This window comes from Nipponia nippon, unplaced genomic scaffold (assembly GCF_047370975.1).
Source record: "Nipponia nippon isolate SJK-2023a ecotype South Korea unplaced genomic scaffold, ASM4737097v1 scaffold_18, whole genome shotgun sequence".
Classification (NCBI taxonomy): domain Eukaryota; kingdom Metazoa; phylum Chordata; class Aves; order Pelecaniformes; family Threskiornithidae; genus Nipponia; species Nipponia nippon.
In genome coordinates, this window is record NW_028262334.1 from 55,770 (window position 1) to 78,079 (window position 22,310).

The following is a 22,310-nucleotide window of genomic DNA, read 5'->3' on the forward strand; positions in this document are numbered from 1 at the left end:
GCTGCAAATGCGGTTGCAGGGAGCAGTGAAGCCCAGCAAGAGGTTTCCATCCTGGCCCCTTTGGTGGGGGAGAAATCGCTGGACGTTTGCAGTTTGGGAGCTGGGCTCTGGTTGATGTCTCCTGTGTGAGTGATTGTACTTTATCGATGTGACTTTACCCTGTATTTATCAATTATTAGCAATGGAAGCTGGGGTATGAAGGGATTTAGAGTAGCCTTGAGGAGAATGACTTGGGTGTACTGATAGACGAAGAGCAGGACATGAGCTGGCAATGTGCTCTCCCAGTCCGGAAAGCCATCCGTATCCTGGGCTGCATCAAATGAAGCGTGGCCAGCAGGTCAAGGGAGGTCATTCTGCCCCCTCTATTCTGCTCTGCTCTGGTCAGATCCCACCTGGAGTTCTGCATCCAGCTCTGGTGTCCTCAGTACAGGAAGGACATGGACCTGTTGGAGTGGGTCCAGAGGATGGCCACAAAAATGATCAGAGCGATTGAATACCTCTCCTATTAGGAAAGGCTAAAAGAGCTGGGTTTGTTCAGCCTGGAGAGGAGAAGGCTGTGGGGTGACCTTATTGTGGCCTTTCCATACTTAAAGGGGGCTTATAAGAAAGATGGGGACAGACTTTTTATCAGGGCCAATAGCAATAGGACAAGGGGTAATGGTTTTGAAGTAAAAGAGGCTAGATTCAGACCAGGTACAAGGAAGTTTTTCACAATGAGGGTGGTGAAACACTGGAATGGGTTGCCCAGAGAGGTGGTAGATGCCCCATCCTTGGAAACATTCAAGGCCAGGCTGGATGGGACTCTGAGCAACCTGACCTAGTTGTAGATGTCCGTGCCCATTGCAGGGGGGTTGGACTAGATGGCCTTTGAAGTTCCCTTCCATCCCAAAGCATTCTGAGATTCTATGTTACGTTTTAAATCCTGATAAATAATGACCCCCACAAAATAAGGTAATAAACCATAACCCTTCAGTAAGAAACCCTCAGCAATGAATTCTCAAGAATAATCCTTAAGTGGAAGACTCCAAACCCTCAGTTTTATGTAAGAAATACCAAAGCACATATGAGCAGGAAAACAGTAGAGAACCAGAGGAATTTCTGCCCACAGCTTTAAATGAAATTTTTAATGAAGTTGGCCCTTCATTTTGAAGCACAGCAGAACAGGGAGACACACACCATAATGCACTTCTGCTGAACCTGCCTTCAACACCATAAGCACTAATTCGTCTGCATCGGGGCCAATTACCTTTTGTTTGTTTGTTTTGTCAGCTCCACAAGCAAACATCAAGAGTCAGTGACACTTATTATCACCAACAAGCCTTTCCTTAAGGAAAGCGGAACCTCCTGAAAGAGAGAGAAACATTTGTGGTAACTGGTCATATTCTTCCTGCAGTCACTAACAGTGCCTCAAAAACCTTTTCCTCTGGCCAGTAAATCCCACCTTGAAGACTAACTAGGAAATGCCTCACAGAACAAAGGTAAAATACTGCAGCTAGGGAAATGTTTCTTATGATGTAAAATAGACTTTATTTTAGCCTGTTACTCACATAATGTAGATAACTCACATTTGTAGTTCAAGCTACTTAACCACTTGGCACATCAGTCAAATTCCCACTGCTCAGCAAACACATGTCCTGCCCAGTGCCCACAGTCATCTTTGGTCTCACAGAAACAAACTCCAGCTCCCTCCACCCAGCAGCATGCAGACGGCCACACAGTCTCCCCAACTAGGGCACAACCACCTTCCACCCGCCCAGCCTCCCCAGCATGCAGTGCAGCCACGGGACTTAGCTATGGCCAAGGTGCAAATCAGAGCTCATCCTCTGTGGCCAGCCTGATCTCTCTACAGAGTTTCCAGTTGTGACACTCCTTCAACTGCCAAGCTACACCTCAGCACCTGCAAAAGGCTAGAACAGTTACCAAGCGGCCAGGCAACTGCACAGCACTCCCAGAACTATCCCCTAGTTCAAAGACGATAATTTTTCCTACACTGAAGACTGTCTCTACACTGCTTTAGTCCCCTTCTTTGGCTCTTTTTCATACCCCTAAACCCTACTCTAACCTAATGCTAACCCCTAACCCAGTGTTGAAAGACATGGGGCACCCCATTGTGCCCCACAGGCCAACATGGCCAACTGGAAGACTACCGCTCCCGGCATGTCGCACAGACGTGGCTAACCAGTGACCTTGTGCCAGGCACCTAGAGCTCCCGGCATGCCACAGGACAGAGAGGCATTTTATGCTTATCGCTGTTGCGTGCCAACATGCTTCGTTACCCTGTGTGCCACCACAGAGAGGAGCTGCTGGATCCTTAACGTTGTTCAGGGCTCCCCAGCACAGCCATCGTCTGATCCCCATTCAGCTGCTACGTGCAGCTGCCTCGTTGGCTGAGTTTCTCATGTCCCGCCCACAGCACCCCCACTGCCTCTTCCAGGTTGCCCAGGATGGTCCCGGGCACACAGACGCTTGTCTTACGCAGGACACACAGCTCTGAGCACAGACCCACCTCTTCTGCACCCCCCACAAACTCCTGCACGCCCTCTCCCCTTCCAGCTCACCTCCTCCGCGCAACCCTGTAGTCCCAATAGGTAGGCCTTGGCAGAAGCTCTATTGCCCCCGCCTGACCTCAGCTCACAGTAGCTGCAGGTTGCGGCACCATGCCTCTCCCATGGCTTTTACCCAGTCCTAAAGTGGAGTAATGCCCTATAGCCAGAGCCCCTTAGAGAAAAAGGGGCAATAAAAATTCAGCACCTGTCCTTATCAGCTACACCCAGCCATCATCAGCCTGGTTACCCACAGCTGCAGCCTGTGCCTGTGGGAGTGGGGCAGGGTGGGCACAGCCACCAGACCGTAAGAGATAATTGGGGCTGGCAAGGGTAGCAGAGGTGTGCTCAAGTACTTGAGAGCAGCTTGCTGAAAGCTAACTGGAGAGCCCTGGGCTGCCCAAAAAGGAAAGAGTTGTCATGAAGGGACCAGAGAGCAAATGGAGGGCTCAGGGGCACTAAAAAGCAATTTACGTGCCTTGGGGCAAAAGGAACAAAAAGAGGACAAATGAAGGGCCTTGGGGCACTGTTACTTCTGAGGTTTGGATGCTCACACTTTTAGATGGGAGACTTAGGAAGTAACTGATATAAACTGATTATGATATTTATTGATTAGTGAACACATTACGAGGAATTTGGGTAAGCAAAAAACAAAATAATCATTAGCTAGATAAATAAAACTTGTATTAATTCATAATTATATGATTATTCAAACTATTCCATGCAACTATAAAGCTGTTAATTATTGGCCTTAAATGTAACAAATCGCGTATATTGCCTGTGGGCTGTCCCAGGGGTCTTCCTCCATTGTTCCAGTGGACTTGGGATTCACTGATCAGCTTTACTATCATCTGTAGGCACCTTGCATTCCTACCATCATAGAGATGTCCTCTGTTGTTCTTTTACTAGACCTAGACAGGCTGCAGGAATGGGCCAGCAGGAACCTTAAGAAATTCAACAAGGACAAACGCACCCAGGAAGGAAAAAGCCCTCATGACAATACAGACTGGGAACTGGCAGACTGGCGAGCAGCTCTTCAGAAAAGGACCTGAAGGTCCTGGCAGACGGCAGGCTGAACATGAGCCATTGCTGTGCCCTGGCAGCAAAAAGGGCCAACAGCATCCTTGGCTGTATTATGAGGAACACAGCCAGATGTCGAGGGAGGTGATTATCCTTTTTACACAGGACTCATTAGGCCTCATCTAGACTACTACATCCAGTTCTGGGCCCCTGCAAAGACAAGACCTTGACCAACTAGAGTGAGTTCAACAGAGAGCCACCAAGGTGCTGAGAGGGCTGGAACATTCATGGTGTGAAGAGAAGCTGAGGGAAGGGGAACAGGGCCTTCCCAGCCTGAAGAAAAGGTGGTGGGTGGGAGGGGGAAGAAGCTAATAACAGCCTTCCGGTATCTGCATGGCGATTATTGAGAAGGCAGAATCAGGCATAGTGGTGCATGGTGGGAGGACAAGGAGCAATGGGTGTAAAGTGGAACAAGAGAGGTTCAGATCTGATATAATAAGAAACTTTTTCATGCTAAGGAGAGCTGAGCATTGAAACAGAGCAACCAGAGAAGTCGTGCAGTCTTCATCTTCATCCTTGGAGGTTTTCAAGGCCAGACTGGATAAAACCCTCAGATACCTGGTCTGACTTCATAGCTAAACCTGATTTGAGCAGGAGGTTGGACAAGAACAACCTCCTGAAGTCCCTTCTGACCTGAATTATTCTGTGATCCTATACCTTATACTCAATTTTTTTCTGAAGTTGGGCCCACTGCTGCCATTGCACATCCTTTTCTTTATCTGAATGCCTTTGAAATAAACAATATGCCTTTAATTATTTTTTGACTGCTGGTCCCAGAATATCGTTGCCAGAATATCCTTGTGCTTCTGTCAAAAGGCTTCTGTGGTCCATTTCATTGCTCTAACATCATGTCACCGTTTTCAGTTATGCCTTCCTCAGAATCTCTTTTCACCACTCTCGGTTACAACCCTCATGCTGGCACATGCTGTGCAGTAAACATGCTTTCTCAATGTCTCATTATCTCCTGAACAAAACTGTACTGTCAGCATCTACTCTTTATCGTTCTTCTTACTGATAACTGTTTTTAGTTCCTCCAATAAAATTAAAACATACACCTTGTGCCAATGACCCTGCGGTCTTGAACTTTGGACCAGAAATGCACACACATCTCCTTCCATTTCAGAAAAATGTAACTATTAAAATAACGTGTAGGAGTTCTACTGACTACCTCCCCCACCTCCTCCATCTTTTCCTGAATCAGAGATGACCTCTGAAAAGGAGCTTCTCCTTTGATTTGTTTTGCTTCAGTAATTTACAACAAACCTTTGAACAGTGAGAATCTTGTTCATTTCTGGACACGTGTTTCTATAAAAGGCTTTTCCCAGACAGGCACAAAGGCTATCACAATCAGCCATCCTGAATCATCTGGACAAAATATGAAATTCATTGGCACAGATGTTTCTTTCTTCATTCTCTTCACCCTCACTGCTCTTTGGAATGCAGGTTAGTGACTTTCAAAAATATTGCTGCTTTTAACTACAAACTTCTTTGACTTCTGAACTTCAGAATACACACCTCAGTAAGAAATTACTGATACCATTTATACATGCTAAATCAAAGGCACAGAAGCTGGCTTTTACCAGCACGGTGTGATTTTCGTCCCCTTCCTCTGTAATTTCCAGTAGGACAGTGAATCTTTTTTGTAAGTAAACAGAAAATCTGGAGAATGCAGTAAATGTTTTTAAAGACACAGAACAACTTTCTAGCTTCCTATATTGAACAAGCATTTCTATCTCCATCACAGGCAGGTTTCCTGGTATAGAATGAAGGCTGACTTTTATTTCTGACTCGCTACCATTCCTGTTCTTTTCTGCCACACACCCACATATTATCCCAGGATAAAGGAGGAAGGCCAGCAGAGAGAAAAAAACAGAGACGGATTTTACTACCTTTTCCTTTTCTTGATCTCTCCATCCTACCAAAAAAAACCAAACAGCCCTCCCTGTGTCCCCCCGTCCCCCCCCATACACAAAACAACACTCAGCAATATTTTCTCCTCATTTTGACAGAAGCTGACATACCTGGAACTGCAAGCAATTGCTCTTCAGCCCCATGAGGGGTGACCGTAAATTCTTTCTTCCCTTCCTAGTCTTGTTCATACATTGTTAACGACCTTTGAGGACTAGGTGAATCCAGCAGCTTTTGAGACACAGTAGATTTCTCCTTCCCAATCCACTAGAGTCAGATCTGCTGTACTCTCAGATTCAGGAAATTCCTCCTGTCTCAGTCCCACAGATGTGGATACTGCTGTTCCTGTTTGTAGGTCCAGCCAGTATAGAGGCTGAGCCTCTATTGCAAAGAGGCAGATACACATACTACACCCACCACATTAACACAGCCAGCCGCACAGGCTAACACAGAACAGTGCTTTTACTGGCATCCAAATAAACACAGGCAGCACTCCCATAAACCTGCACACCACCCAGTTCTGTTCCTCCTCTCCAGCTGATCACAATGGAAGGTCACTAACAAAAATACAAACACACCTTTTCTCTCCAGATTCACAGACCCACCACATTCACAGATACCTTGCATGCCAGCATAGGCTTTAAATTTGCCTATTAGCTAAGCCCAGATCCCAAGTCTCTTACATGGTCAACAGCTCAGACCTTGGGTCTTTCCAAATGCGGGTCCCCTTCTACTGACTGGCTAGTTCATCCTGAAGTTCACTTAAGATTACAACATGTGTGTGCGCACACACACACAAGACAGCAAGGTGATACAGAAAATAACGACAGGATTTAATAAAATGGCTATGGTGATCAGGTGCAGGGCTCAGTCAGAGAAACATACTGACTAGCAGCTTGTTTATATATGACTGGCTCCTTTTATGTTCCCTTCTCTCCATTTTGCCATTCATATTCTTCACCATCCACCTTGACCCCTCTCATTTTTGCTTGTGTCGTCCCAAATGAGCAACCCTCTCCTAATTACTTTTTCATCATTGGTCCCAATTGTGCTATATCCATGTCCAAATTTAGAATTCCTAATGCTTACCTAGGTCATCTCAGCATTGTATGGTATTATTGATATAGTTACCCAAGCAGTGTTACCTTTGCAAGATTCCACTCCCAAAAAGGTCCACAGTGCTCCCAGTTGTCTGTGCAGCTTGCCCATCTCACTTAACTCCCCCTTAACTGTCTATGAAGTCCAGCTGTTCCTCACAGTGTTATTGTAACATCTGTCAAGTTCTCACTTTTGTGTTGAGCAATTTTTCGTGTGATGTCCAGTAATTACTCATGGTCTGTTCACTTAGGCCTTAGCCAGACCTAAGTCAAGGGCCTAGTCACCTGTCTGTGTACCTAGTCAGCAGCTACCTTGTTAAGGTTAGACTCAAATAAAATGCACAAAAGAAAGAAATTTCAGTAGCTTTTCATAATCTCATATTAGAGCACACTTTGTTGCTAGTGTTAACTTTCCATTCATCCAGGTGCACTAGCCTTCTGTTCTCATTGATTCCCATGTAGGGTTGACAGGGATGAGACCCCATTCTGATTTGCTTAAGACCTACTCTCAGAAATAAATACAGTTAGTGACACTCACCAAGGGGCTGCTCTGGAGATTTATCTTTCTGTTAGATGTAAAAATATCCATGGAGTTGGTAAAATTATATACTGGCTGGTGGGTAAATAAGTGTATTTTTCTGTTCAAAATGGAGCAACCTTAATATGCAGGTGATCACAGCCTTCATCTAAATACATTCCTAAACTAGCATAACCAGCCTACTTCAATTATTTACAGTAGTCCTCTAGATGATGTACTTCTGTTTCAGAGAACAACTAGAAGAGTTCAATAACATTTCTGACTATGTTTTTTTCTTCCTTTAACAAGGAGCTCAAGACTCTTGCGCACACCAATGTGGAGAGCTGCTTGGTACCTGCTCTTGCCAGGTGACGTGCCAGTCCTTGGGGATTTGCTGTCCTGATTATAAAGAATTTTGTCTTCAAATTTCTCCATACTCAGGATCTCTGATGGGAGGCAAAGACTTTTTGATTGAAAATACAGCTCTTAATGCCTCTTCTGTGCTAACGTGCAGGTGGGGCATGATTTTATATTCCTCTGCCAAAGGGAGGTGAACCTTTCTAATCTCACTTTCCGACTTAGGTAATTACCACAAAACAAGACTTGTCTATACAGGAGTGAAAACTTACTCTGTAAAGTTGTCAGAATCCTGAAACATGCAAAGGTTCTGCTAACCCTCATCCACAACGATACATGTTGTCTGTATTTCTACACAGGATCATTTCATTTAGGTCGAGTTATTGTGCGATACAATCATTACTCTGGTAGCTGTCCCCTTAACATATCAAAATAGTGACTTTTCTAAAAAAGCCTCCTTTTGGGGCTCTTTCTTTGTTTTCAGTATTTTTTCAGCATTTCCATTTTGTGAAAAAGAAGCATTCATTTCTTAATCTGAATGAGAAAGCAACCAGAAAGAAATGTAGGTAGGACACCTTATGTGTTTCCTGTAAGACAAAGCTGTGGATCCTAAGCATGTCAGTCTGTATCACACCTAGGTACGTGTCACACATGCAAGACATACGGTGCACTGCATTTTACTGACCCCGATGTCCTGACATTCTTTCCACAGAAGGTTCTGAGTGAGAATTTGGAGTCTTTCCCATCTTAAAAGGTTTTTAGTTCTTCATCAGGGAAACCTTTGACCCAGGCATTCATTCTGTAGAACACAACTGTGTACTTTGAATTACCTGCACAGTTGCATTATCATAGCCAATACAAACTTCAGTGTAGACAAGCAGAGGTAATACTTCCTGGCAGGCCCCAACTCCCTCCCACTCCCTTGGAGTAGCTATGCAGTCACCACACATAAATCCCGAAGAATCACGGGTAGGATTGTACTTTAGCACACCGGGCAAGAGCCCTAACTGGAAGCAGATGGTTAAATAATGAGCAATAAGTTTTGAGTTAATCTTTGCAACAGAAATTCTAGAACAGCATGAAATTACTTTTGTTGTATTCACAGGCCTTACCAGCAAAAAATACCCACAAAACCAGATATTTGCAATGCCTGCATATCGTGGTCAATGTTAGCTACCCTGTAATCCTATTAATCCTGTAACATCACCTTTGTCTTCCTGCTGTCTCTTTGTTATTTGTTGCTAATTTATCATGCCCCCCTCCCCCAGTAGTTAAACAGTAAATCTAAGGCTTGCAGATTGTTGTTTATTTGTGAAGTGCACAGCAGAATCCACACTGGTATAATAAGAACAAAGTACACACCAAGTTTTCCAGTTTATGTTCATTGCTACAAGCAAAACAGCTACGGGACTTGGAATGATCTACACATAACAAAAGGTTGCTTAATGAAACACAACTGAGACATCCAGAATTTTCCTTCTCTTAATCGTGACACTGTGTTGGTGTTTTCAACGCCAACAGGTTCAAGCACAAAATCAAAACCAGTGGCTATGTTGCTAAGGATGGAAAAGCCCACTGCATCTCCCCGTTGCTGTATGAGACTGGTTTCATCCCTTTTGAAGTTTCTACAGATGATGGGCTGACGTTTCCATACTCTGGAACTTGGTTATCAGGTTACTTACTTAAATCTACAGTATCCCTCTTCTTTCTATATTCTTACTCCGTGGATGCAAGATATATAAGCCTTTCCCTTTTGATCACTTTTATTTTTCCTTAACAGGCGGTTTGACCTCAGAAAAGTCATTCTTGCTGCCCTTGTGTTAATTAACATTTTGAGAGATTAACTTTCACAGCAATTGAGTTCTGCTGCTATATAGCAGCAGCAGCATTAACTCACAGAAAGTCCTGCCTAAAAATGAGATTGACCACAACAGTTCCCTTTTTGTAGCTACTTCTATTGGAAAATAACTGCATCATGGTGTTGTAATCTAAGGACTACAGACATTAGTAAGGGTTGTGTTCTCTCAGCTTCAGCTTACTCTTTTTATATCATGCATCCTGTTAGAAAACATACACGGGGGAAATACTGATAAATCTTAAATAATATAGTGGCACCTTTTCAGAGCTATGCAAAGCAGGCATGTCATTAATCCTTTTTTTTCTGTTCTGTAATGCAGTACATCACAGCAAAGTTTCGGATGGAGAAAAATGCACGTTGGTAAATGAGACAAAATGGCAATACTATGGCACCCCCAACACTGGTGGAAACTTAACTCTTACCTGGACACACCAGGCACTTGCAGCAACCCACATCAACATAGAAGTCTGGGGATACCAGGAAACAGGTAAAGCGACACTTTTCATGCCTGAGCACAAGCAGTCATCACATGTGTAACTTACATGCAGAGCTCTGCACAGCATACGATCACTTTCACTGAGGCCTCAAGAAGAGATCTGCAAGTATAAATAGTTCATGACAATAATGTCAGCTTTTTCTCTTCATTTACATATGGGTGGAGACATCTAATTTCAATCTTGTGATAACTGTTCTTTTCCAGCATCTGAAACCATTTTCTTCCTTTATGTGACAGGTGACAGTTACTCAGAAAACTGGGTGGCCGAATGGAAATATCTTTATACTTTGGCAAGAGAAATACCCAATACTGGGAAATTTTCTTTCATTCCTGTACCTGCTAAAGGAAGTTACAGTACATGGGACTTTGGAATTTTGAGAATTTCACCCAGCAGCTATTCTGACGGGCAGAGGCAAGTACATCACAGCATTCATTTATCATAGGTACCTTATTATCACTTCCTGTATTAAAGATGCTGTCTCCTTTGACGTCTAAAACTGGAACTCAGGCTCCATTTCACATGAAAATATGGGGAGAGAATTGGAAGGGCAAAAGTGAGAAAAACTCATGGATGGAGGTAAAGACAGTTTACTCAGTAAAGAGGGGTGTGGGTGCAGAGGAAGTAATGCAAAGGCAATTGTTCACCACCTCCCACAAGCAGACCGATGCCCAGTCAGTCACCCAGTAAGGGCTGCTTTAGAAAAACACCCCCACAGTTTTATTGCTGAGCATGATGGTCTATGGCATGGAATATACCTTTGGTCAATTTGGGTTGGCTGTCACGGCTGTGTTCCCTCCTAGCCTCTTGCCCACCCCATCCTACTCCCTGGGGGCCAGAAACAGAGAAGGCCTTGACACTGTACAAGCACTGTTCAGCAATAGCTAAAATGTTGGTGTGTTACCAGCACTGTTTTGGTCACAAATCTAAAACATGGCACCATACGGGCTGCTATGAAGAAAATTACTCCACCCCAGCCAAACCCAGTACCCTCAGCAAACTAGGACCTGCTGATTTCTTTTGTCACAACCGTGGAGGAGGCCCTGATTGTGGAACTTTTGTCACTGCAGCCACAGGCCTTCCTCTGCATTTAATTTTTTTCTATTTCGTATGCAGGCCTTTGCATTCCTACAAATTTTACGCCCACTTCCTTTTATTTCATTGTATATTTCCCCATGATTTTTGGTGATTTACTTCTGTAAGTACTCAATACATATTCTGAGCTTGGATAGATGTTCCTTCATAATTCTTCCACATCTGCTGTTTTTGATGTAGATGGTGTAGCCCCTGTGACCATATAAATGCCACCTCTTCAGTGACAGAACAAATGCATCAGAACCTTTTTTAGCATTTATGAGTCAGTACCCATAGAAGGGTAACCTTTTGTCTTTCTAGAGGGTTTTCTTATTACACTTCATGTATGATGTTTTTTCATGGGTGGAGAGCAGAGTAGCCTTGGAACGCTTCAGGGATTCTGAATGGTTTCTCCTCATCTGTTGCCATCAGGCTGGATACTACTGGCACACAGGGTTAAGTTTTGTTAGAGATTCCAGGCGTTCTTCATTCTAGCCTAAATGGAACTACGATGTGAAAAGGCATGAATAGAAAACCTGTCTCTAAAAAAGATCCATGTAAGCCAGAAACACAAATGCTAAAATGTATTCTGATTATTATGTACTTGCCGCATGCTGTCATGTCACCTTCTATAATTAGGAAAAATTTTATTTGCTGTAACTTCTTGCAGGAAAAAGAAAGCAGTGGCCTTTGTAATGAAATAATAACTCTCAAGTTGAAAGATTCTTTGTAATTATAGTTAATGATTAAGACACAGTGTTACTGTCAAAACAGCGCATGTTCAGCTATCAATATCAGATCTATTTTTTGGCTCTGTTTTTTCCCCAGCAACATTCCATCAGTCTGGAGCTCAGAGCATGCATTGGCTTGGCACCTTGGGAAAGACTTCAGAAATGACCCAAAGGCATGGGCAACTGCGAAATGTATAGAATGGGACAGAAAAGAGGAGAAACTTCCAAACTTCATGGAAGAAATTATAGATTGCCCTTGCACCTTGGCACAGGCAAGAGCTGACACTGGCAGGTTCCATGTAAGTTATTAATCGATCCCTTTTTGGCTTATTATGGTTCCAAATAGAAGCTTAGGGAATGCCATACTCCCCACACACCCCTGTTCCCTCTCTAAAAGCCATTACAAGGAAATTAAATTATATGTAAATTTGCACAAGTAGCGTTTCAAATGGTAGAGGCAGATACAGCTTATCCAGATAGTAAGAATAAAAAAAGTGCCTGTAGGACAGCAGATGGAAATCACCTTCAAACAGGGAATTAAGATGGTAGTTCTAGTGGTACACAGAAAACACTCAGGAAGGGCAGTGAGCTCTGTGGAGCTGCGAGCAGGGGTAACTTCTTTGAGATACTACGAGATGGCAGTCTGTGTTTGTAGGCAACATCCCATGCTGGAAGAAGCAGGCCACGTTTCTGCCTAGTATATCTTAATTTGCTGCAAACCCTTCCATCTTGTACTTCAGAGCTCAAGTCCACAGCTGTAATGCATTATTTCCTGTCTCCTGCTTCCTTCTTCCTTCTCAGCTTCACTGTTAACACAGAAAAGCTAAGAAATCAATTGCCATTTAGTCTATGCTTTCACTTACAGCGCTGATCTGAGGACCAGATAGGGTAACTTCCTCTCCTATTTATGATACCAAATGGTGGCAATGTGTTCATGCATATTAAAAAAAATGTTAGATAACTTTATTACTATCCTTTCCTGGTTATGAAGCTCCAAACATGATGTATATTTTAAATGATACAGTTAAAAGCATGTAGAGGAAAAAAAATTAGATCGACTGCACTGCCTCTGTCTAAGTACATAGGACAAAAGTTAAGTTCAGTCTAGCGTGACCTGTGTTTGTTATGCACTTACAGTTGAATTCCCCATCTAGCTGCATCTGTCCTTCAAGGTCTGTTGTAATAGACTGCAAAATGCTCAGGTTAGACTAACACGTTGCTCCAGTCACTTCAGTATTAAATTCACTGTTTTTCCTAACATTTTGTGCTACTCAAGACACAGCCGCAACCAGTTCATTTAGACTTTACACGTACGTCAGAGACAAAGGGTGGGGAAAAGACATAAAAATAGAAAGGACAATGGGGAAAGAACTCCATTAAGCATGAACATTGATCTTTTTCAGACAGATTATGGCTGTGACATTGAAAAGGGGAGTGTTTGTACTTATCACCCTGGCGCTGTGCATTGTGTAAGAGCTATTCAAGCCAGGTAAAGAAAATTTTTTAAAACCGCATTTTTTTTCTGATTTGTTCCACCTCAGAGATAGGAGCACCCCAGAAGTCACAAAGGTCTCTGGACTCTCAGCTCTCAGGTTCATAGCAACAATTGTTTCCCTTTTATTCATGTATTGGCCCTCATTGCTGAGATGAAGTTAAGGATGTAGATTTAATAAACAATTAATTGCACCATGCTAAACTTTAGGATACCTAAACAAGCACTAATGTCTAAAAGAGATTTGATTAGGCCTGATTAAGACTTTCCTGTATAGTCTACTTAAGTTCAACAAGTTATTCTTTGCTCTCGTTCTATCATCAGAACAATTTTAAAGAGTGCTATGTTCGTGTAGCTATAAGGCCTACAGAACTTCCTTACAGCCTTGGTTAAAAACTGCCTCCCTATCCCTAACCTGGCCTAGTTTGTAAGAACAAAGGGGGGCCAGGGAGAAGTCTAACTGAGAGGTTAGACTCATCTCTGGACATCATATAAAGCTTGGCAACCAAGCTATATTTGGTTATATCCAGAAAAAGGCAATAGGTGACCTCTAAATACGAATGGACTTCACAGAGCTGAACAATGACTTTCTTCTCACTGCTTTTCTCAACCAGTCCCCAGTACGCAGCAGGACAGCAGTGTTGCTATGACTCCACGGGGACCCAAATCCTCACACATGACTCCACAGGAGGCAGCACACCTGATCGAGGCCATGACTGGGGTTCACCACCTTTCATGAAGCCACCCCGAATACCTGGCTTTTCCCATTGGCTTTATGATGTCATCAGCTTCTATTACTGCTGCCTGTGGTCTGATAATTGTCACTTCTACATGAAAAAGCGGCCCTCCAGTGACTGCAGGACATATCGCCCTCCTCGAGCTGGTAAGGGCTTCAGAATTCCATTATGGAGCGTAGTTTTTTGATACAATGTTGGCTTTTAGAATATTTGTATATGTATGTCAGTTGACAATGGTGAGGGTACAATCTCCTGTGGAAAATTTCCATGGAAGGTTTCTATTGATCTATCAGTGGCAAAATCTGTATGTGTTTTTTAATTGTCCTGCAAGATTTTCTGCTGTTACCTCATTAACCCTGGAACCTAAATAGCTGAAGTTTAGTAGTCAATGTCCGTGACTTCCTATCATCAGTGGGCACTTTCTCAGAAAGAAGATGGTTAGGGATGGTTACTCACAGCTTGGCAGTAGCTAGAAAACCTATCATGCTGAAAAATGCTGCTCATATCAAATATGGAAGTTTTATCATTTACAAGTGTGTCTATTGTTCCTGCCCCTTGCTTTTAAGTAGTCCCCAAGTCTTGCCATATCTCTGTTGCTGCCACATGTCTTGCCACCCTCTATGCTGCTGGGCTGCTAAGGTGTCCAGCAGGATTGTGGCCTCCTGTAAAGAAGGATGGTGCAAAGACACAGGGGTTTGCTTCAGGCCAAAAGGAGAAAACTGCAGAGGGCACTGAAGGAGGTAGCTAGGACGTGATGTGACACAACACAAGACTCTCCCAAGACTAGCAATAGTGGAAAGTCTTTCCTGATTTCTCCCATCAAATTTTCCTGTCTGGAAGGAACAAAGGAATAGGGAGCTGGGAGCCAAATGTGATAATAAGGTTGGAAGGGCAAGATCCTTGCCAGCCCATGGCCTCCCAAGTGAGGCGAGCAGGGCAGACATGGTGATGGCAGCAGTAGTCAACCTAGAGTCCAAATCTCCAGATGAGTTTGTGGTGACAAGGCAGGTCTGAAGGAAAGCTGAGATGTCAGTCTGCTGGACAGGGTGGAAAGTAACCAGCGAGAGACACAGTCCAGTGATTGTTGGGCAAGTCCATAGTGACAAGGCATGTCCAAGGACAAGTCAGAAAGTCAGTTGCAGGTCTGTGTGGAGATCAGCAGGGTTCATGGCCAGGCACGGGCATGGCTGTGTTGGAGATGGAGACAGGTACACCTATGACATAGCTCAGACAGGGACTGAAGGCCTGGGCCTGAGCCCACAGACAAAGGGTATAGGTAGAGGGCCCGGTGAGACTGGTCAGTGCAATTAAGGCCTATGAGTGTGCTCAGGGCCACTACAGGAAAGAAAGGCTACAACATACCTCTCTTAAGAAAAGACATGTTGATGAGGGATGTGAAGCACATGGTCTTGTAAAAAGATTCCCAAACATACTTATGCCATTACATCCATCTCTCAAACATGACAAAAACCCATCATGCAGCTCTCACTAAGCACTGCAGATGCTCGTCTTTCTCCTACAAACTATATGCCAAACTGCCTGTGCTACTGCACAGCCAGGAGAGTGTTCATTAACCTTGTGCAAGCTTAAGCAAAAAAAACCTAAGAAAACTAAGAAAACTGAGAAAACTAACCCTCAAATGCCACAGAACCCTCTGCTAAGATCTTAATACTAAAAGCTTCTCAGAACATGCCAAAGATGGATGCAGTGCAAAATCAGCTGAAACAAAAAATGTCACCTACCTCGGTACTTACAGAACTCTCCTGGAACATGGGATGCTGGGCTTAAACACCTCATCTGCCCAATGTGGAGAAACCTATCACTCAGGAGCAGGCCTTCTTTACCATGATTTTCTGTTGTGAGTGTTCATTTGCTGTGTGCATTTTGGTTTCAAAATCCCAAGTGAATGCACTAACTGCTGAGGAGAAAAAAAAAAAATAAAATGGCCTTCTTTCTCTTGGTCTAATGAACCTGATTTATGGAGGGGACTCGTTCTCTAGGGAAAGATGGTGAGACACAATGATCCCAAAATACTTAACAATCAAGTGGTTTAGGACCTACCTGTCACATGAATGTCCTTAGTTGTTGAGAGTCATACCTCAGATCAGATGACACAACTTCAACTTTTTCTGCTGGAGGGAAGAGGGGCCTTCTGACCTCTTACTGATCTAAAAGGCAAAACCAAGGATATCTGCTGAACTCCAGAGAGGCTTTGGGGCTAAGGATCACTGCCATCTCTCTCTGTTCAGGCCAGATGAGACCTCAAAGCCACATCCCATTTCTCTGACTGTCACTTCCAGCTAAATTTGGAAGTTCCCTGATGAGCTGCTTCTGGAATAGCCCCATGTTTGTGTCCAAATCTCCCCATACATTCCATGCGAATCAGGCTTCTAGCCTGACAGCAAGGTAGGGGGTCTACCAGGTAAGCATTGCTGCCCATAACAGCCTTTTAAAGTGTGGCCCTAAATGTTGGCCAATGAAGATGACAGTAACTGGAATGACATTTTTCACTGTTCCCACAGTGCTGTTCAAGTTTGTCATGGCTGTTCCTCATGTCACATTTGCCATGGATCAGTCTTGCATTTTCTTCCTTTGTTTAAATGCCATTCTTTGAATCACCACAATGAGATTTTTTTTCTCATGAACCTAAGGAGTAATGGGTTGTGATTTTGCTTGTTCTTATTTCTCTTTTTGCTTTTAAAAACAGCATCTGCTTTTGGGGATCCTCACTTCCTCACATTTGATGGTCTGAACTTCACCTTCAAAGGCCAAGGAGAATACACGTTGGTAGAGTCTGATCTCACATCCCTAAGAGTGCAAGGAAGAACACAGCAGGTACACTTTCCCAATGGTAAGTTGGTAAGATGATGGTAAGAGAGGAAGCAGTTACCTTCTGAGGTTGCTTGGTTTGCACTTTACAGCATTCCTCCTATCTTCTCTAGTCTTCTACTTTTTTTGGCCACTTGTGAAAGGTCAACATTTTGAAGCTAATCAGAAGGCAGACAAAATGTTCAGGAAAAAAATAATTTCCTAATCAAAGATTATTTGCTAGTTTTATTGGGTATGAGTAATGGAAGTGTAAGGTTTTCTGTTGTGTTTAAGAGCTCAATAAAACAATTCTCATTTCTCTCCATGCCCATTCCCATCTATAAGGAAACATAAGGTCAGTTGTAGGAATCAGTCAACAGCCACAGCTCCCAGCTGATGCATTTTGATAGTGTTGTAGCTGAAAATTAATAGAAAGCAGGTAAGCGTATGCCCTGCTTTGTTTTCTTTCTGTGTCAGATGTATATGCATGCATGTGTTGACAGAGCAAAAATGTCTTAGAAGGAGCTGAGAAAACATACTTTGGATGGGGAAAAAAAATTCTTTCTGAGTACCTCAAGCTGGCAGAAAAGTACAGAATGTCTGATGGGAAGTTGGTTAAGGGGGTCATTTTTTTATTCAAAGGGCCTGATTGCAAAACAAAACTTAGGGCAGAAGAAGCTTTCTGGAGGTACCTGTGGCCTTCATCATTTGAATGGGCAGATTGCAAAGCACCCTGTAAGAAGGAGATTGTCGTATACCTGCATTTTAAAATGAGGGAAAAATAGAGTATGAAGTAGCAGAATGGGATCATGCTTCTCATGACAACCTGAAAAGCCTTAGGTCAGATACTTCTTTTTATGCTTTTCCTGTATCTATCAGGCTTGCCTCAGAAAAGAATATTCCAACTGGCCTGAGGGATGCACTTCAAGGATTTGGTACTTCTGGTAGAATTATAAGGATGGACTAAAAATTGTCTGTGCGTTTCAGCACCCACGTAGACATGAATACTTATACTGAATATCACATTGGATAGGATGGAGATTATCAAGGAAATACTTTGCTCTTGTGTTTGTGGTAGAAGTGCCATGAGTCACTGAGCAGTTCATTCTGAAAATCAGATTCTTAAATTTTTCTTCACTCAGTTTCCTTTTTCTGTCATGCCCTCCCTGAAATTATCTTCACTTTTCCCAGGCCTTACTCACAGGACTGAATGTGCAAGAAGGAGATCAACCAGTCTCCTTACATAACTCAGCCACTGCTTTTGGGGTGAAGAATTTAGAATTTCCATTAGAATTAAACATTCTGCTTTCAATATACTATGCTGGTAGGAGACTTATACTGTGGGTTTTCATGTGACTTACATGCTTAGCAATTCCCTCAAAGATAAATAATCATGTTTAATTATTTTTAGGACATATCTGGGGTTTTTTTTGCCTGTATCATTATAACCTTCCATATTTACTTTATATCATGTTGGGTATTTTGTGAGGGTGGTTTTTTATTTGGAAGGAACCGGGGCTCAGGTGACAGGCTTGTCTGCAGTGGCCATGCAGGAGAACAACTCTGATGTGATCGAAGTACGCTACTCAGAGGATTTCAATCTGGAGGTCCTGTTGAACCAGAAGGTCGTCAACTTCTCTGAGCAAAGCTGGATGGACCTGAAAGGTTAGTTACAAATATCAGCCTTGTAAGCTATTGTATTCTGATGGAGCCCATGTATAGCTAAAAATATCTCTAGATGCATGTGTTTCAACTCTCTTTTCAGTGTCCTTTTGTGAAACAAGCTGCAGGTCACCCCAGAAATTCTGTAAGGAGTGAAACAAAGGACAGGCAATGTGTCCCAGCTCATTAGAATGTATTTTATTATTACATTACTTTCTCCAGTTCAGTTGCTGCCAGACTGAGGCAGAATCAGTGGTAGTGCGCAGTTGGCATGGGCCTTGGTGAAAGAAATGAAATTGAGAGCACAGGGGAGAATGACCTTTCCATCCAATTTGCCTACCTGGCCCTGTCTTTGTACTAGCCCAGTGTACGGATTCCTCTGTCCTTTGAGACTGATGACAGCTACAATATGGGCAGGAATATAGCCACCAGAATTACGGGCTACACATCTCCTTCCAAATAGCCATGGATCAAGCATGCTACAGAGAAGCACACTGTGGCTACCTGTGTTCCCATGGAGAGGTGTAGCAGGGAGTCATGGTTCAGGTGAGCACATCAGAACCTGCAGCCTTCCTTCTTAGTGAGCCTAGCTGTAACTGGAAGCACCTATGCTGTGTCCAGGAAGAGGCAGAGTCAACTGATTTGCCAGTAAGCTAGACTGTAGCACGTTCTTCTCTCCCAGAACGTCCAAATAACATAGATGATAACCTTTACCAACACCTGGTGGTTGCCTGAACTTTCTGGGATGTGAGAGGAGTATGAAGGCATGGCATGCAATCCTGGCAATGACAGTGAAGTGTTTTAACAGGTGGCTTCAATGCCCACATCTTCTATGTCCTCTTTCAGTGACTTGTAGAGTAATGATTTTCCTTCTCATCCCCTGGAGGATGAGTGGAATTAAAAACTCCTTACTCCACATTCTGCTTTGAGCTTACTGCATCTAATGCAATGAAACCTACCAAGCAAAATGAAATATAGTAAAATATAACCAAAATACATAATATAACTGAATTTCACGTTCACCTGTCAGGAGCCCTCTTGATCGGTCAGATGTTATTCCTCTATTCTTCCACCAAAAAGACTATGAAAAGTTGATTTTTTTTCCTCCAGGGGTGTGATCATTTGATTAGTCTGTATAATAATTTGACAAACGCTCTAAACATTACTAAAATCTTAACAGTAAGCCTCCTCTTCAGCAGAGGAAGTTTTCTGTGGCTAGCAATTAGTATTCCTCAAATAGCTGGAAAATATAATGAAGAGCATAGGGAAGGCTACACTGACAAGGAGCTGCAGAAGCAGAGAAATGCGGAAGGAAAAAAAATGGAAGGGACAGTGATGGGGCTTGGAGAAGAAGGCATATTAGGGAGGTCTTGACAAAACAATCAAGAAACAGAGGGAACCTGTGACCACTGAGAGCAGTGCTTCCAGCTCACAGTCACTCTCTGTTGTAATCATCTCATATCTTAAAGATTCTGCTCTGGGACACTGGTAGAAGGCAGTGCAGCTTATATCAACTGTGGGCCTTTTTTTGCTACTACTCTGTAGTAGCCATCTTACCACAGTTGTAGGTGTGAAGGTGTAGCCTCCCTTTAAATGCTTCTCAGAACGGAGCCCAGAGTGGAAGGGAGGAAAAGCTTTATGAAAAATGGATAAAACTGATGACACAACAATCTGTTCACTATGGATAATTAGCTATTTTGTCCTCTTTCTCTCATTGTTATAGGTCTCTTTCTCCATTCTACAGCTGATCAGAACATCACAGTGATGTTCTCTTCTGGGTCTGGAGTGGAAATAAGGGGGAGTGGAGGATTTCTGACCTTGACAGTTCTGCTCCCAGAGAAGTTTATGAATCACACACAAGGTCTCTTTGGGGTAATGAATGGCAATACAGAGGATGAGTATACCTTCAAGAATAAAACCACCATGTCAGTTCATGCAAGTCCCCAGCAGTTGTTCGAGTTTGGAGCTAACTGTAAGTCATTTCTCTGGTCTATTATTATACTTTCTTTAAAAATTCAAAAGAGCTTGTGATTTACAGACTAGCAAATGAAGTCTGTGCTAAGCAACCTATACTGCAGGAAGAGAAGGGAGTAAGAGAAGTATGTCCTCTACGCAAGTGAGTAACGTAACTAGCCAAATGACTGAAGACAGAACCACAACGGAGCGTCCTGCACTTTGTTCCATCAAGAGTCAGAGTTCATATTTCACAGCTTACACTTTAAGAATTCAATCTACTATGGTCAGCTGGACACAGCATCACCATACTAAAATGTTACGGAAGCATAGCAATAGCCATTGTCAGATATCTTTTTCCAGAACATTAGCAATGTTTCCATCAAGTACTGTGCTGACAATCTAAAAAATCATTTATTAAATCACAATTTAATAATTGCTTCTTTAAAAAAAAGGGGGGGGGTGTAAAAGAATGGCTGCTTTCATTTAATGAAAGTGATTAGGCTGCTACACCTAGCCTGCAGCATTAGACTGGTTACCAGTTGATCTCTGTATCAAGCACAGTGTAGCCATACTCCAGGATTCCAGTCATACTGAAAAGTCTCACTGCTGCTACTTCAGGAAGTTTCTGATTTAGCAGAGTGAAAGCAAAAAGCAGGGCCACGGCAGACATGATAAATTTAGGGACAGGCAGGAATAGGATTTGTGTTGCTTGTAATGTTTGGTTTAGCTAGCTCTGTCTGAGGTACTTGTTTATCACCATTTTGCCAGCAGGCATCTAAAACCATCTTTATGTAAAATCATAGCTACACAATTATTTGGATCTAATTTTAAGTAATTGATCAAACACCAGATTAACCAAACACTAACTTTAGTGCTAAGTTAAGATGCTGCATATAAAAAGGAAAATAATCTTGAGTGGAAGGAAGCTGTAGGGCTTCATAGATCTCTTCCAGCTCTAGCTATGTTTATGTAAATAAGCACTTGGATTAGTAGCAGAAGGTGGTATAGGTCTGTAGGCAATGTTACATATGAATCTTTCTCTCTTTCTTTCTCTGTCTCCCAAGGGGCTGTTGAAAATGGAACGTCTCTCTTTACTTATGACACAGAGTTCTTACTGAACAATTTCTTTTATGGGGAAAAGCACAATGCTTCCTTTCTGCCAGTGTTCTTTCCTTATGAAGACCCTGCTGATCCTCTAGTGAAAGAGGTGGTTTCGCTCTGTGACTCTGACCCATTCTGCAGATTCGATGCCCTGACAACAAGAAGCCTTCAAGTGGGACGTTCCACAAGACTATCTCATCAGAATCACAAGCTGCTGGTAGAAAATCTAGAGCCAGGTGATACAACATTCCACAAAGCATCCATCACTAGTTCTTTCTGCAGGACATCTAAATAGTTAACACTGTTCGAGGAGGCTTTGCTCACCTGTAGGTTCACGCACCTGTAAACACTCTTATCAGGAGGAATTGTCCTTGTACCAGCAAAACTTTGCACTGGTAGGATACTTACTTAGACAAACACAAAATAAATTTATTTCTATTTCTTCCACTACTACATTGCTGTGTAGCACCCTTATCTTCATTTTCTATGCCTTCACCTGTCTTCATCGGACTTACTTAAAAATAAAAAAAAAATTAAAAAATCAGAAAGTATTGTCTTTCAGCCTAAAAAACTTCATCTTTCCATGAGTTGCCACTAAAATGCCATTTGAATCATTGTGATGGAGATTTACTAGTCCAAATCCAAAATGCTTTAACCAGATATGTCTCTTTTACCAGTGATCTCTTGTGGCTGGCTGGATCATCCCACCAATGGAACAAAGAATGGAACTAACTACCTGCTGGGCTCAACCATCAGTTTCATCTGCAATCAGGGCTATGAACTCACTGGGTCAAAGGAAAGAATTTGCCAAGTGACGGGGGCCTGGTCTGGAGACACACCGAGTTGCGTCCCGAGAACAGGTCTGTTTCCTTTTAAATGTTACAAATTGACATTA

General features: G+C 42.9%; 1 protein-coding gene across 2 annotated transcripts in view; it reads left to right on the plus strand.

Annotated features, from left to right (window-relative positions):
- The first annotated feature begins 4,942 nt into the window (after positions 1 to 4,942).
- Positions 4,943 to 22,310, plus strand: part of SUSD2 (sushi domain containing 2) — a 28,419-nt gene continuing 11,051 nt past the window's right edge. Inside the window, exons 1-13 of one of the 2 annotated variants that reach the window (XM_009474407.2) lie at positions 4,943 to 5,066; positions 7,455 to 7,659; positions 9,024 to 9,175; positions 9,680 to 9,847; positions 10,094 to 10,268; positions 11,757 to 11,958; positions 13,063 to 13,148; positions 13,766 to 14,034; positions 16,596 to 16,739; positions 18,206 to 18,361; positions 20,082 to 20,330; positions 21,379 to 21,651; positions 22,093 to 22,275. In XM_009474407.2, the coding sequence (XP_009472682.1) occupies positions 5,000 to 5,066; positions 7,455 to 7,659; positions 9,024 to 9,175; positions 9,680 to 9,847; positions 10,094 to 10,268; positions 11,757 to 11,958; positions 13,063 to 13,148; positions 13,766 to 14,034; positions 16,596 to 16,739; positions 18,206 to 18,361; positions 20,082 to 20,330; positions 21,379 to 21,651; positions 22,093 to 22,275 (2,329 nt within the window). In that variant the 5' untranslated portion in view covers positions 4,943 to 4,999. The remainder of the gene's footprint in view (positions 5,067 to 7,454; positions 7,660 to 9,023; positions 9,176 to 9,679; positions 9,848 to 10,093; positions 10,269 to 11,756; positions 11,959 to 13,062; positions 13,149 to 13,765; positions 14,035 to 16,595; positions 16,740 to 18,205; positions 18,362 to 20,081; positions 20,331 to 21,378; positions 21,652 to 22,092; positions 22,276 to 22,310) is intronic. The other variant, XM_087754852.1, reaches the window with a different exon arrangement.